At 42.9% G+C, this 16,137-nt stretch overlaps 1 protein-coding gene across 2 annotated transcripts in view; it reads left to right on the forward strand.

The window, feature by feature from the left end:
- SH3D19 (SH3 domain containing 19) overlaps positions 1-16,137 on the forward strand; it is a 135,793-nt gene that overhangs the window by 85,376 nt on the left and 34,280 nt on the right. The window contains exons 3-7 of one of the 2 annotated variants that reach the window (XM_068279106.1): positions 1-17; positions 8,110-8,152; positions 9,962-10,100; positions 12,676-12,865; positions 13,870-14,859. The exon at positions 1-17 is cut by the window's left edge and continues 24 nt beyond it. In XM_068279106.1, coding sequence (XP_068135207.1) covers positions 1-17; positions 8,110-8,152; positions 9,962-10,100; positions 12,676-12,865; positions 13,870-14,859 — 1,379 coding nt within the window. The remainder of the gene's footprint in view (positions 18-8,109; positions 8,153-9,961; positions 10,101-12,675; positions 12,866-13,869; positions 14,860-16,137) is intronic. The other variant, XM_068279111.1, reaches the window with a different exon arrangement.

The following is a 16,137-nucleotide window of genomic DNA, read 5'->3' on the forward strand; positions in this document are numbered from 1 at the left end:
AGCTGTCATCAAGAGAAGTATGTGCTTTTATTTTCCCTTACCAACTGCATGTGTCATATATACACCTTATTACACATTTCAAATTGTTTTAAGGACAACCGTAGTGAGAGGGATACGGAGGCGGCCATTTGTATTTCCTTTTAAGCTATACCAGTTGCCTTGCTGTCCTGCTGATCCTCTGCCTCTTATTCTTTTAGCCATAGACCCTGAACAAGCATGCAGCAGATCAGGTGTTTCTGACAGTATTGTCAGATCTAACTAGATTAGCTGCATGCTTGTTTCTGGTGTTATTCAAACACTACTGTGGCCAAATACATCAGCAGAGCTGCCAGGCAACTGTGGATAGCTGTATTGTTTATTAAGGAAATAAATATGGCAGCCATCATATCCTTCGCACTTCAGTTGTCCTTTAAAGTTGAGCTGTCTTCCATACTATCTCGGGAAAAAACACATGTATAAGTAGATAAATACTTGCTCTACTTACATAACATATGTATTGCACTGTCCACATTTTGATTTTAGTGATTTTTCTATAGAAAAAAAAATTGAGAAAATCCTTCTTAGGATTTTCCATTTTGTCTGTCTATCTTGAAGCCAATCCTAACTTCATTTACTCGCTTACTTTGTCTGTGTATCATTGACTGCCCCCCTCCCAGTCTTCAGACACTCCCACCCAGCTCTGCAGTAGAAAGTACATTGAGAAATACTGTCCAATCAGAGAGGAACAGAGGTGTGGGAGGGGAAAACAGGAGGGAAAGAGGCTTCAGCCAATCAGGCTGCATTAGTTAAGTCTGAGGAGAAAGTAAAGAAGAAGAAAAAAACCAGCATGCCCTGCAACTTCCTTTCTGCTGCAGATGTACCAAACAAGAGCCATGGAAACTGGGGAATGATGTTTTATGGAGAATAAAAATACCGTATATACTCGCAAGCAAGCCGAATTTTTGACCCCCCCCCCCCCCCCAAAAGTTGGGGGGTCGGCTTGCTTGCGAGTGATGTGGTCCGTGGTCCCCCCCTCCGCTCCCCCCGTGCCCGCCGCTGCTATTCGCTTACCCGGCGGCTTCCTCTATTCCCCTCTCCGTCTCCTGCTCGCCCGTGTAAATAATTCACAGCAGCTCGCCCCACGGCGGCTGCTGTGTGATGAGGGAGGAAGCTGTAGGGAGAGCGGTTCCCATAGTAACGGCAATACACATCGCCATTCGCCGCTACAGGAAGCCGCTCTCCTGCTTCCTCCCTCATCACACAACAGCCGCCGTGGGGCGAGCTGCTGTGAATTATTTACACGGGCGAGCAGGAGACGGAGAGGGGAATAGAGAAAGCCGCCGGGTAAGCTAATAGTAGCGGCGGCAGGGGCGGGCGGGGGATCCACCTACACATACTGGGCATTATCTACCTATACTGAGCACTATACTAGCTATAATGGGGCACTATACTAGATATACTGGGCACTGTACTAGCTATAATGGGGCACTATACTACCTATACTGAGCACTATACTAGCTATAATGGGGCACTATACTAGATATACTGGGCACTGTACTAGCTATAATGGGGCACTATACTAGCTATACTGAGCACTATACTAGCTATGCTGGGCACTATACTAGCTATACTGGGGCACTTTACTAGCTATACTGGGCACTTTACTAGCTATATTGGGCACTATACTAGCTATACTGGGCACTGTACTAGCTATACTGAGCACTATACTAGCTATACTGGGCACTATACTAGCTATACTGGGCACTATACTAGCTATACTGGGCACTATACTAGCTATACTGGGCACTCTACTAGCTATACTGGGCACTATACTAGCTATACTGGGCACTATACTAGCTATACTGGGCACTATACTAGCTATACTGGGGCACTATACTGGGCACTATACTAGCTATAATGGGCACTATACTAGCTATAATGGGCACTTTACTAGCTATAATGGGCACTTTACTAGCTATACTGGGCACTTTACTAGCTATACTGAGGCACTACCTACCCATACTGGGCACTATACTAGCTATACTGGGACACTGGGGGGGATCACGCGGCCAGCATTTCCTACCCCGTCTTACATGAGGGTCAATCATTTTTTCCTGTTTTTTCGGCTAAAAGTTGGGGGGTCGGCTTATATGCAAGGTCGGCTTGCTTGGAAGTATATACGGTAAGTGATTTTTAACTTTTGGATTGCCTGGTTAGCATCTTTATTACTAGTTTACCAGATAAAAATAAAGAATTGTTTTTTTTTATTTTATGCCTGACTGTTACTCTTTAAATTCATGGAGGACATCAATTCAAAGTGCACAAACCATGTTTTGATTTCTCAATGAACATGATTATTTCCCATGTAAGAGTTTTAAAAGATATAAAAAGCTCTGCATCATAGACCGTTCTTGAGAATTGCATGTCTTTCTTCAGTCAGTATTTGTACTGTAGTGTGCAACTGCTAGGACTATTGGGATCTGTTCTAACTGTTTGAAACACACTACGAAGCTTGGGATTGCCTTATGGGAAAACAGGCTTATTCTAGTACAGTGATGGCTAACCTTGGCACCCCGGCTGTGGTGGAACTACAAGTCCCATGAGGCATTGCAATACTCTGACAGCTCTAAGCATAACTCAGGGAGGCAGAGGCATGATGGAATTTGTAGTTTTGTCACAGCTGGAGTGCCAAGGTTAGCCATCACTGTTCTAGTATCACCTACCAGTGGCCTTTACCACAGGAAACCTCCTATAACCATTTTCTTCCAAATGTCTGAGATCCGGTGGACTTCTTCAAGAAATGGAATTTGGCAGAATACTGGAGTGGCACACGATGCAATTTTAATAGTGTACAGTGGTTGTGGTTTAGAATACATGAATGTTAGGAAACCATAAAGTTGTCAGTCTACAGGAAACAGTGGATAGGTGTACTAACCATCAGACAAAGTGAGCTGTGATCATGTGTATTAATAATTCAGAAGGTTAAAGGTAGGTGTCAGGATAGGGTTAACAATAAGAGGGAGATTAAGGCTAGGTATCAAACATGTTAATAGAATGTTGGCTTTAGGGTGTGCAAAAAGGTTAATGTTAATGCGGAATGGCTTCTCGACGAGCCTTTGTTTACCCGCCGCCAGCTACTTTCGGTTTTGCTGTCGGACCACTGCGCCTGCGCGGCTCTGGCCATGCATATCCTTTCTTCGCGTTCCCCACTATTGCAGAGGGGAACGCGAAGAAAGGATATGCTTGGCAGGGCTGCGCTGGTCTCGACTTACAAGTCAAGGTACAGAGCGGAGCGGCGGCGGGAGAAAGGAGGCTCGGGCAGGACCGGCGCGGGACAGGACAGCTGCTGGGGGCTTGGGGAAGCGCAGGTAAGTGAAACAATGTGTTTATTTTCTATCTACAGTTCCGCTTTAAGGGAAGGAATGTTTGGACTCAGGAAGGAGGTTTTATTATGGTCACCGGATAAAAGTAGCCAATCAATGAGGCAGAAAGATAATAATTCCAAAATAGCACTCCATAGATAAGGCATTGTGCCAGCACTTAAAGTGGGATGAAACTCTATATTATTTTGAAGAAAAAAAATCATCCAGTTAGAAATGATCTGTTTAGCTTACCTATCCTGTTGTTTTTAGTGTTCACTGTCACATTTAAGATAAATGTGATCTGAAAAAAAATAAGATTAGTTCTGTTGGTTTCCATTTTTACTGTGTTCACTTCTGCCCTTTTTTATTTTTATTGTTTTAACCCAGCTCAGTGTTAATTTACTGATTATTTTACAGATTACTGCCCCTCCCACAGCAAATATCAACTAGATTACAGGCTTACATCACTGTGTAAACACTTCAAAGAAAGGGAAGGATTCAATTACCTTCTGGTCATATTGTCTTTATCTTATCTGAAATGGGCAGTTTTTGGTATTTGCATTTTTAGATAAGCATCTTACTGTAGCTAAAAAAAAAAGTCCCACAATCCTGTGTGCACTGCACAGTTAAGCAAAGACCAGGTAAAAAAAATGTGGTGCATATAGGGACCTATTTTAGAAAAAAAGGGGTTAACATATATTTGGGGCACTAACTATTTCTAGGCAACTATTTTAGGAGTGCTTCTTCATTTTTATTTTTTCTGTGATGGTCACTAGAGAACACCGATTACAAGAAGACTTCAAGTTACCATTGTAGCTGAAATATTACACTTCAGGTAGCTTTAAAGGTGCCCATACATTACTCCATTTTCATGTATGATCGCCCATTTAATTTTATCGGATTGGGGGAGAATATGTTTATGAAAAATTCACATCCAATTGTGTGCTAGGCACAGTATAACACTAATGAAAAAAAAGCAAAAACCCGTAATTGCAAAAGTATAAATCCATTTATTACTAAATAGTCTATAAAAGACAATGCGGTGTATGCCCCAAAGTTTAAAGTTTGCTCTTTTTTCATTAGAATATGTTTATGCTTCATTGTGCTTGATCAATGGGTATTCGATTAGTGAAGGAGGATTGCATATTATTTTTCTTGTAGTGTGTGGGCTGCTAGTCGATTGACTTTCAATCAACCACACTGTAGTTGATTGACCAATACATTTGATTGCTTTATCCAGTGATCCCCAACCTTTTTTAAGTTGCGACACATCACGCCAAACATTCAGATCTCCGTGACATATCACATATGTATAATAGGAAAATACTAATAATAAACAAATTAATGAAAAGTGCATTATCCTGAATACACATAAAAATGAAACCTAGGACCTTTCAGGAATATTGATAAAATGAGTCTGTCTTGACAGTCAAAACTAGAAACTGGTTCAGAAAAATAAATCTGACGGTGATCAGGTCCTGAAGATTAGAGACAACAATACAAAAGTTCAAACCAGGCCACTTTTTTATAGATACTAATAGACTATGTATATTTACTGCTACTGATTACAGTGACGGCTGCTAATCAGTGGCTGTTACTGTTGCTGGCACAGTGAGGGCTGCTAAAGGTGGCCATACACTGGTCGATTTGCCATCAGATCGACCAACAGATAGATCCCTCTCTGATCGAATCTGATCAGAGTGGAATCGTATGTCTGCCTTTACTGCAAACAGATTGTGAATCAATTTCAGCATGAAACCGATCACAGTCTGTGGAGCTGCCGCCCCCCCCCCCCCCTTCCCCCCTCATTCATTACCTGCTCTGGCCGGCGCGAGTCCGCTGGTCTCTGCTGTTTTCTTCTCCGCTGGGTTCCGGACCGGCTGGCTTCACTTCTTTCTGTCCGGGGAAGTTTAAACAGTAGAGAGCACTCTACTGTTTAAACTTCCTGCCCGGGACAGGAAGTTCAGTGAAGCTGGAGCCCAGAGCGGAGAAGAAGACAGCGGAGACCGGGGGACTCGCGCTGGCCGGAGCAGGTAATGTATTGCCGCTGTATTGCGTCAGTTGTCGGGCATTCGAACGCAGCTATCGACGCACTTCCGACCCGCCGCCGATTGAGTGAAATCTTCCGCACGGACGGATCGACGGGAACGATTGATTTCGGACTGAAATCGATCGTTCTGTCAGCGTTTGCGCAACGATTTCACTGTGATCGAATCTGCTGTATATCGGCGGGAAAATCATTAGGTGTATGGGCCCCTTAACAGTAGCTGGAAAAAAACTAAAAACTGTGAGGGACAAAGGTCCGCTGGGCAGAGCTGGCAGACTTGTATGGTAGGGGCAGAGTGGGGACACATACCTGAGGCCGGTGCGAAACATTCACGGTTTGGCAACCCCCCGACATAATCCCTCGATGGAAAGTAATGTAATGGGTAGGGGTAGATACATACATTACTTGGTTGAGCAAGGCATGGCTACATTGACTCATTCTAATATTGTCATCTTCACTGTCGGCATCTAGTAGCCGTTATAGTGTAGCCTGAAAAAAAATGTTATGTTAGAAAGTATCACTTCTCTGTCTGGGCGCGGTGACAGTTTAAGGAAGCAATTAAAAACCCACAATGACTAGATATTTCTGTTTTATAGTCTTAAGTTTACAATTGTGGGTTTCCATTCTATTTCCCCGCATGCAAATTGAATTGCTGCATTTTTTTAGGCATGCATGCATTTAAATCCCCATTGGCATGGCTATTGGATGCAATGCGATTCCACATTAGCATGGGTGCCCCATCCGATTCAAAAACTGATGTGGCACCCTAGTGTAAAAGCCTTAAAGGGTACCTGAGATGTTATTAGTGGGGGCATTTATTCTTGGGACTTCCTCCAGCCCCATGAGGTGTGTGAGCTCCCTCGCCGGCCACTCCGTTCACTTGGTATTCCTCCCGGTAATCTGGCCAGTCATAGACTTCGGCGTATGCGCCCCTGTGCCCTAAAGCGCTCTGCACCTGCACAGTACGCTTCCGGCAGCATAAGCGAGATGTGGGGCACGGCCTGGCCACACCTGCACAGAAGAGAGCGGCCGCCAGATTATCGGGGCCATATCTAGTGAATTAATTTTTTATTGTCTAAGTTGAATTATATTTTTTAAAGGGAAACAGAGGGGAGAAGGGTATCGTGGCAGCCATATTTATTTTATGATACACAATGCCAGTTGCCTGGCAACCCCGTTGATCTGATATAAAAAGTGTCTGAGTCAAAACTCTGGAACAAGCCTAAAGCTAATCCAGAAAAACCTGAGTCAGAGTACCTGATCTGCTGCATGCTTGTTTAGGGTGTATAGCTAAAAGTATTCGAGACAGAGCAGCAGCAGGACAGCCAGGCAACTGTTATTGTTTAAAAGAAAACAAAAATTGCAGCCCCCATATCCCTCTCACCTCGGGATCCTTTTAATGTTTTACAGCTCCCGTCTTGAACTATTGACCTTTTCAGTCCTTGCACTAACAAGTGTTTCTCTGCTGTGTGTGAGTTTTATGCCCTGTAATTAGTTATCAGTGAGCTTTATGCTGCAGTCTGTCTCAAGTCTGACTGCAGAGAAATTGTCATTTACAGTTCTGTATTCTCTATCTTCACAGTGAGAAAAAGGGAAGCCTAGTTCTTTGTATGACTGGGACTGTATATAAACTTGTTAATCTCATCATGTCAGTTTAGGTACCCTGTAAGCTTTTGAAAAGAAATAGTACTTTTCTGCTCAGGAGACCCCAGTATTCATGTGTTTATAGGGATCACTGGCAGAACAGTTACCAAAAATGATCACAATAACTTTGGGATGATACAGAATGTCTGTACCCAGCTTTGAGCACATGAACCACACTTTTAGCATCTTGCATGCATGGGTATGTTTATATTATCTCAGAATCAGTTATGTTTACATTTTACTGATCTCGGAAAGCTAAATGTAGTGTCCTTGGATCTGACATTGAACTGAAATAATGTGTAATTTTTACCATTGTTTCAATCCTTCAGACAACCATTCAGGGTTGAGTGCTGTACAGGACATTGCAAGGCTACAGCCTTGCTGCGCATTCTGTTGCTATGGAGAGGGGAGGAGGGACAGCAGCTTGGTACACAACCATCATCGTTTTATTTCATATTTTACAAAATTCAGACAAAATTCAGGGATTTTATTCAACCGTATATTACAGATAATAACACTTAAAATGAAACTGGCAAAAATGATCACACCGTTAGTCTAATATTTAGTTGCCCAATTTGTAGAGGTAATTAAGCTTTTTCTGTAGCTTTCAGTGAGACTTCTACACCCATCAACAGGTAGTTTGAGCAATTGTTCCTAAATAAAATAAAAAGCTGTGTCTTGTGTGAAAGGTGCCTTCTCCAGATTGCATGTTTCCAAGAATTGTATGCATGGTACACACCATGCAATTTCCAGTCAGATTGTCGAAACTATTATTTCAGACCGGTCCAATCTGTTTTCCGATAATTTTTTTGATCGATTTTCCGAACACTACTATATGAAAAAGTTTGGAATCAGAAACCCGTCTGACAGGAAATTGCATGTGTGTGCCAGGTATTACAGCCAGTACTTCCAGAGAATTTAGGCTGCAGAGATCTGTGGGATCTTCACGTTGCTGCCTGTCTTATTAGACAAGAATATATATAGATAGTTATTGTGATATGACTGTATGGAACACCTTACTATGTGATAATTATATTATTATAGCTGTTGATAATAACATATCTCTTTGTTTTGCAGCTTCCAGAACTACTGCACAGAGTGAGCAGCAGAGAGATAGAAGGTAATGCTGATTAGTGCTGGATATACATAGCCATGACTAGTCTTGGAGTTTAGGTTAATATCTGTATTGTGTAGCTTTTCCATTACTATTGAATATGTCTTACTGATTATCATTATAGACCTTGACAAGGGGGTGGTGCCAAGCGGAGTGCAGCTCTTGGCTTAGCTTTGGAGGGCAGCTATAGTATCTTGTGAACTTAGATGTCTGAAGAGCGTCGGCACAAATCTTCATTTAATCACATCATTTAGTCTGGCTATAAAATAAGTCTGATTCTTACTCAGCAACCAATATTTTACAACTATTAGTGAATAATGTTGTCTGATCCCATAAGATTGTGGATAGATGGATGTGAATACAGCACCTAATCCATGCTTCCCTCTGGCTGAACACCAGGGGGAGAGAATAAAGATGCACAACTCTTCCTTTACCTGATCCATGTAAAGTTTTTATTGGGCATTAGTTTTTGATCTGTTCCGTGTCCCTTGCTCCAGAATTATTGCAGCCTTCCCAAACTTGCGGATCTGTTCTAATGAAGCAAAGTGAATGGATCCATTAGTTAACACTGGATCTGTTCGTATCCATTAGGATACGTTCCGGTACCTTACGCTAAACGGACCATTTTACCTACCAATGTAAACCGGGCCTAATCCCGTCAGACTTCAGTCCAGGTCATCTGCATGCTTGTTCAGGGTCTATGGATAAAAGAGGCAGAGGATCAGCAGGATAGCCAGGCAATGTGCACCTTTTAAAAAGAAATAAATATGGCAGCCACCATATCCCTCTCACTTTACTCTGTACTAAAACAAAGTGCCCCTGGGGGGGGGGGGGGGTACTTGCCTTGGGAGGGGTAAGCCTATGGATCCTAACGCAGCTTCCCTGACAATTTGTCAGGCTGTGCAATATTTACCTTCCCCCGGCTCCAACGGGAGCGCTGTTGCGGCTCTCTGCTCGGAAATGGGCCGAGCCGAGAGCCGCTATTTCACCTGCGCTGGAGTCGGGAAGGTAACTATTTACATGGCTGCCGTTCCTGGACCTCTAGCGAGACCACCGTGGGACGGAGGAGGGTGGGGGAAGCCTCAATAGGATCCAGAGGCTTCCCCCTCCCGAGGTGAGTACCCCAGGGGGCACTTTTTATTTTTTTTAGTACAGAGTAAAGTGAGAGGGATATGGAGGCTGCCATATTTATTTCCTTTTAAATGATGCACATTGCCTGGCTGTCCTGCTGATCCTCTGCCTCGAATACTTTTATCCATAGACCCTGAAAAAACATGCAGATGACTTGGACTGAAGTCTGACTGGATTAGGCCCGGTTCACATTTTTTTTTAATACAGATTCTCTTTAAAGTGTCAATGATAAAAGGCCATATTTTTGAACATTGTTCAACTCCGTTCTAATAGTCTTCTTAGATCATTGATAAAGCAGTGTTTACCTTTCACAGGGCAGGACACCAAGCGAACACATGAGGCGCATGTATGTATGCATTCAGAGGATTCTGGACTACAATTAAGAATTTAATACAATTACAACTAAATGAGCTTCTTTCTTCAAAAGCATTTTAGCATAAAATTTAATAATTTGTCCACTGAAATAATTTCTACTGGTACAATCACACATTTATATTGTGCATTATTAATTCATTATTGATATTATCCCTTTTGCCAAAAAATTGTTGCTTGTAAAAAAAAATAAAGAAAAATTACCGGTAATTCTAAAATTTAAAAATGTAATTGTTGTTGGATGGCATAAAACCACAGTGTCACTGCGACTGACTGATGCACTTCCAATTGTATGTATGATTTATTTTCCAGCAGACGGCCTGAAATCACCATTGTTGCAGCTGAGCCCATCGGTCCTGGATCTTGGTTTCATGGTGGTCCCCCAGGGGGACTAGGGTTTCCTCCTCCACCCCCGCCACAGTGGAGGCCTAGTGACTCCCACCATCCAGAGGTCAGCATTGTTTCTACTTGTATTTTGTTGCAGCTGAAGTTACTGCATAGCTTTTTGTTTTTATTACAATATGTTGAGCCATCTCAGATTAATTTTGCATTAACAGTAGCAAAAAGTAGCTCCACAGCCTAAAGTGGCATCCATAGTCACTTGATCTTTAGGGTGACATTGGCAGTAATAAACACTGTACAGGCATACTTCTTGCTTATAGCTACTGTCATTAGAGAGGGGAGACGCACAAATGGTGCTTGGCGATTGGGGATTTTCAAGCACAATGGATTAGTTCGTCGTCTGACATCATATGAAAGCTGTAGACTGGGTAGAGTCTCAATTGGAACTACATTGGTCACCTATAATACATGTGGGATTCCCCAGTCAATTTTATCAAGATGATCTGTAGGATTACCACTGATATAATTTAGGGTCATAATACAATGTAAATATTTTTAGTTCAAAATTGCTTCAACTTTGGGTTTCAGTTGATTAGTTTTGGTGTAGTCTGCTACAGAGTGTGCTACAGAGTGATAGTGAAAGATCCACATCAGTAAATCCCTTTTACTTTAACTCCCAGAATGCAATTGGGGGCCATTGAGAGAGGGTATGGGCATTTCAGCGAGTTGCCAACATGAATATTTTCCTGTTCTTGGTTAAAGCAGAGTTGTTTAGATCTGTAGACAACACTGAAGACTACACTAAGGATAGGTTTCCTATTTATCTACATGTGCACACCCATTAAAAAGTAAGAAGACTTTGGAAATGTAAGTGGTCTTCACAAGAGAGACTGTTAGTTTTCTAATGCCTCTTAAACCTGCTCATTTAGGGCCGGCCTTAGGTTTCACAGCGTCCTGAGCGAAACCTGATTTTTGTGCCCCACTTCATCCTCTTCACGCATGTGCGCACACACGCACTCACACACACACAGGCCCATATGCAATTCACCTCTTCTCCTGAGATATCTCATAGGACAGTGGTTTCCAACCTTTTTGACGTTGTGACACATCACGCCAAATGCTCAGATCTCTGTGCAACGTCACATATGTATAATAGGAAAAATACTATTAATAACCACGAATGGATGGAAAGAGTGCATTATCCTGAATATACTTAAAAATGAAGGCTAAAACCTTTCAGGAATATTAATAAAAACAATCAGTGGGACAGTTAGCTGCCCCCCCCCCCCCCCCCCCCCCATTTAGAATGATAGCACAGCACTGACAATTTGCACCACGCGTTATAGCCGCAGTGCGACCCCCCCCCCCCACACAAAAAAAACTCCCCCGATCTCATGTGTAGGTGCCCTCAATATACTGTAGGTTGCCAAGCATAGGTGCCCCCAGTATAGGAAGTCAGTTGTAGGTCTCCATCACCCCCATAGGTAGCCATGCGTAGGTGCCTCCAGTATAGGTAGCCATGTGTTGGTGCCCTCAGTAAAGGTAGCCAGCTATAGGTGCCCCCAGTATAGGAAATCAGGTGTAGGTGCCCTCAGTACAGGTAACCAGCTATTAGGCGCCCCCTTGGAAGCTGGCGCCCTGAGCGACCGCTCTGGTCGGACAGGTCAAAGGCCGACTATGTGCTGAGTCACCCTACCACCCTACCCTCACGTTGCATGTGGTTTTCTACTGAAAACTTTTATAAATTACACTTTTTTTGCAATTAAAACTCTGCAGCAGCTGTGCTACACATGTTTTCATGTAAAAGACCATATGGAAATGCAAATACATGCAAGATTGCAAGTGTGAAAGAGCCCTCACCATGAGGTTTACCTTGTTAGTATGCCTATTTCTACGGTTATGTAATAGTATGTTGTTTTTTGAAATGTCTGCTTTGTGTCGAGCTGAAAGCCAATAATGAAGCTTTAAAAATGCGTGTTAGAAATGTTCTCTTCTGCTTCCTATCCTGCATATTGTGTTGGATCAAAAAGTTCTGTCCTTGTTCATACGTATTCCTGCCAGCACATGTGATATTCAACAATTTTATAGCTGTGTTTTGGCATTAATTTGAACATTTATTTAGCACCTGCAGAGCCCGACACTCCACAGTGATAATAGGCAAGCCAAAGAAAAGCCTCAAACAGCCCACCTATATACATGCACAAAGATTGCCACCCACAGGGATCCGGTTTTGAATCCTTGGGCAACAGTTTGGGATATAGTGGGGTATAGACTTGTTGCTAGGCTTCAGCCTCGTGGCAGATTCTGTTGCTATAGAGGAAGAAAAGGGATGATGGCGTGGAGTACAACTGAGTGGCTTTTAGCAGGAGGGGAGGCTTTAGCATCAGTTGGACCTAACTGTCTCTAAAGATCCAGCATGCTTAATCTTTATGTGATGCTGGGGGACACCTGTATACATGTGAGATTCTCGAGCAAGGAGGTCTCAAACTGCCACCTCAGCTGAGTGTCATCTAGCTTGTCTACCTAGAGTGAGATACCCCCATTAAACTAGTTAATAGTGGGGATTCAGATTACTTGTACCAACTGATGACAATTTGTGAAAGATGTTCTTTGAACTCCTATCATTGCTTTATTCCTCTATAAATATGCAGTATACTGAGCTATTTTCTGCTTTTCTGGAGCAGCCCCCATCCTATGAACAGGTAATTAAAGAAATCAGCCAAGTCCAAGTAACCACATCCAGTACTAATGTTGAGCCCAGACGGACAACAACCTGTGCCACCCAGACAGACTTCCCCTTGGAAGAGGAGCGCCCGGGGCCAGGCAATAATGTGATACATCAGCCCGTTCTATGTGATCAAGCCACAACAACAGGTAGGTTTATGTATCTTTCTACATAATACTAATAATAATAATTCTACATTCAGAGAATAAATATTTCTAAAATGGGTTCTTTACTTTCTTTATTTGTACAATACAAGCCTGGTTATGCTGCAGGCCTTCCTCTGTGTTTTCCCCAGAAATTTATTTTAGCCAGCTGGGGTGGGGCTGTACCAGGTGGTGAAAAAGTGTGACCAATTGTGGGCAGTGCCATATGTGGGCGTTTGTATGTCAAAGTTTCAAAGTCCCCAACTGTGTGGTAAATCTTTCTAGGGCTCCCCATATTTTGATTAAGTATTGTAGTGCTGTTTAAAGTGTGCTCCAAATTACAGCGCCTAAATTCAGGAGAACTGGGGGCCATACAAACTCAGTCTTTTATTGTGTCATCCTACCCGTAAAAAGACATCAAGCAACATCAATTCAAGAGGTGTGAAGTCATGGTGTGGGTGCATGGTGAGAAACGCACACAAAATTACTGTCGCCAGGTGGGATCAGGGCTCGATCCCCCAGGTGACAGTTCGGGGCTGAGTTCTGTACAGATGCTAGCAATGCATTCTGTTGCCACCATAAGGGTTGGGGTGTGAATTACCAGCTGGTCAGAGCTAGAGATGAATACCAAACCCTTTTGCTTTATTTACCAAATGCTTTAATCTGTGTGAATTGCAATTTCTTGACATTTCTTGAGGTATTTATAGCACTAGTTGGTAATTTACCTCACTAGTCAGTAATTTTACATTTTAGTACGGTAATAGGTTTAGTGAATTGGCATTTAGATCAGTAAAATCAGCTGTTTTCTGCATTACTGAATGTGGTAATGCTTAGTGAATTCTGGCCATTATACATTTAGATCAGTCTGAAGGTCAACTTTTTCTTCTAATTTTGATATATTTGAGAATTTAGTGTGAAAAAGTAGAATCTTGAATAAACCTGACAAAACGCTTTGCTTTTTTCATTGTTTAATGATAACTTGCTTTATATTTATTATGTCTTTACATTAGTGCAAAGACCAGAAAGACCCCGGCAGCCAGTACCGTTTGTGAAGAGCAGTGTCCAGGATGGTGGTCACCAGATAGCAATCACTGTTAGGACCAGCAACCGACACGAAGACACAAATGTCATAAATATCACCAGATATCCAGTGCCAAGGCCAAGGACAAAGTCTAATCTTAAGCCTGTAGGAAACACTAATCTAAGTGTATTTCAAGGTGGCCCTGACGTGTTCTTCCAAGGAACATCTGAGGGAGAACTGCCAACCAGCCAGTCTTGTGCAGGTTTTGATGATAATTTTCTGGAGGAGTTATTTGAAATGAACAATATGAGCCATGAGAGAAGCCAAAACAGTATTATGGCAAGGATTAAAGCCTTTGAGACTCAAACTGAAAGTTCAGAACATCTTCGGAGACCAGAAATTGCACCACGTTCTATCAATGCAAGGGGTGGTGTCCCTGGTAAACCTACAGTAGCTCCTAAACCATTTTCTAACAGGACATCTGGTGAATGGGATCCAGGGAAAGACAACAAACCAAAATGTACACCAAGAGAAGGGCTTATTCCAACCATTTTGCCAGATACCAGTGGTGTGACCAAACCAGAGCTGCCAAAGAAACCAAAGCCAATTGTTTTAAAAAGCAGCAACAGTGACATCCCTGATGTTCTTCAAGGAACCTCCTTGTCTGGAAATAATAGTAAAGATTCTGAAAGGATAGTTCCAATTCCTGCCCCAAGGCCTGTGCTGCCGAAGAAAACTGCGCAGACTGATAACTCAGTGCCAGCAGGAGCCAAACCACTTCTTCCTGCTCCCAAATTCTCTATAGCTACTCAAGCCAAAGCATTTAATGCAGTGGATACACCTGCAATCCGAGCACCACCACAGGTCACGCAGAGCAAGTCAGTGGGAGAATTGGACCTGATTAGCTTTGATGATGATGTTATATCTCCTGTGCGGCCAAGTCCAGAAGCTCATGATTCCAATCCCAGTGCGAATTCTGGTAAGGTTTAATGAACAGGTACACTTAAATATTTACTTCACTATAGTGTTTCTGTTTTTCACCTGTATTCGTGCAGACAGCTTAAAGTACAAATCGTTCTGCTCCTCAGAAAAATTCTCCTTTATTAGAACACACTGCGGAAACAATATCTGTCTTACAGCAGAAAATCTATGTTCATAAATCCACTGCATTCTCAACAAGTGCTCATGGAAGCTTAGTCTGGGGAAGAGGAAGTTTTCCCGGAGGAGGAGTTACCAGCCACAGGTTTCAGAGGCAAGGGGCGGAGAGGGAAGTGGAGTTTTCACAGGCTGAGGGGTGGAGATGCAAAGCAGCTTGCCTGTGTGATAACAAGCAGAATATGGCTGCTCTCATTGTATCACAGGAAAAAATGATATACTGTTGAAACTGTTCGCAGCTAGATTTGCTGTGTAAACTATCTTACTTGTTATAGTTAGTTTTTCATCTCTGATCCATTTTAAGGGGAAAAAATGATTTCCCGACTTCAGTGGCAGTCAGATAAAATCCCTGGATCAACTCCTGGAAATTGTCTAGTAATTATAGCCATGGATGTCTTTCGATGCAAGAAAAGGACCCAAGCCTCTTATAAATGCAGAAATAGAAATTGTCATAACTCCTTTTCTGTGGTAAAATATTCCACTTTTTAACAACTCTTACTGTAAAGAACCCCTTCCTAAGTAACAAAATATTTTTTTCCCCATACGCAGATCCATGTCCCCTTGTCCTTTGTGCAAGCCTGGGGACAAAAAGCTTAATCTGCAAAGGTTTTGTATTGCCTTCTAATGTATTTCTACATGTCAATCAAGTCACCCCTTTGCCGTCTTCTTTCCAAGCTATATAAACCCTGTTTCTAAAGAACAGCAAACAAATGAAATTAACCACCCTGGCGGTATTGACAAGCTCAGCTCGTCCAGGAAAAACTTGCTGAAAGCGGTATTGACGAGCTGAGCTCGTCAATACCGCCAGGGAGATTTCTTGTTTCTCTTCCCCGCCGGCTGCACTTTTCCCTCATCAGAGGGATTCCCCAGGATGGCTGGATGCCTGTCAGCACGCTGTGGGTAGCGATCTGTGCTACCCACAGCATACAGAACTAGCATCCAGCCACCCTGGAAATCCCTGTGCAGCCGGCGGAGCAGAGAATGTGTGGGGCTGTGCAGGGATTCCCCTTCTTTGCCGGCGGGTGGCTGGTGCGGGGATCCTCTCTGTGCGGGGGGCCGGGGGGGGGATCCCCGTACTGTGCATGCGGGTGACCTTTTTGTA

Source organism: Hyperolius riggenbachi, chromosome 1 (genome assembly GCF_040937935.1).
Source record: "Hyperolius riggenbachi isolate aHypRig1 chromosome 1, aHypRig1.pri, whole genome shotgun sequence".
Taxonomy (NCBI): domain Eukaryota; kingdom Metazoa; phylum Chordata; class Amphibia; order Anura; family Hyperoliidae; genus Hyperolius; species Hyperolius riggenbachi.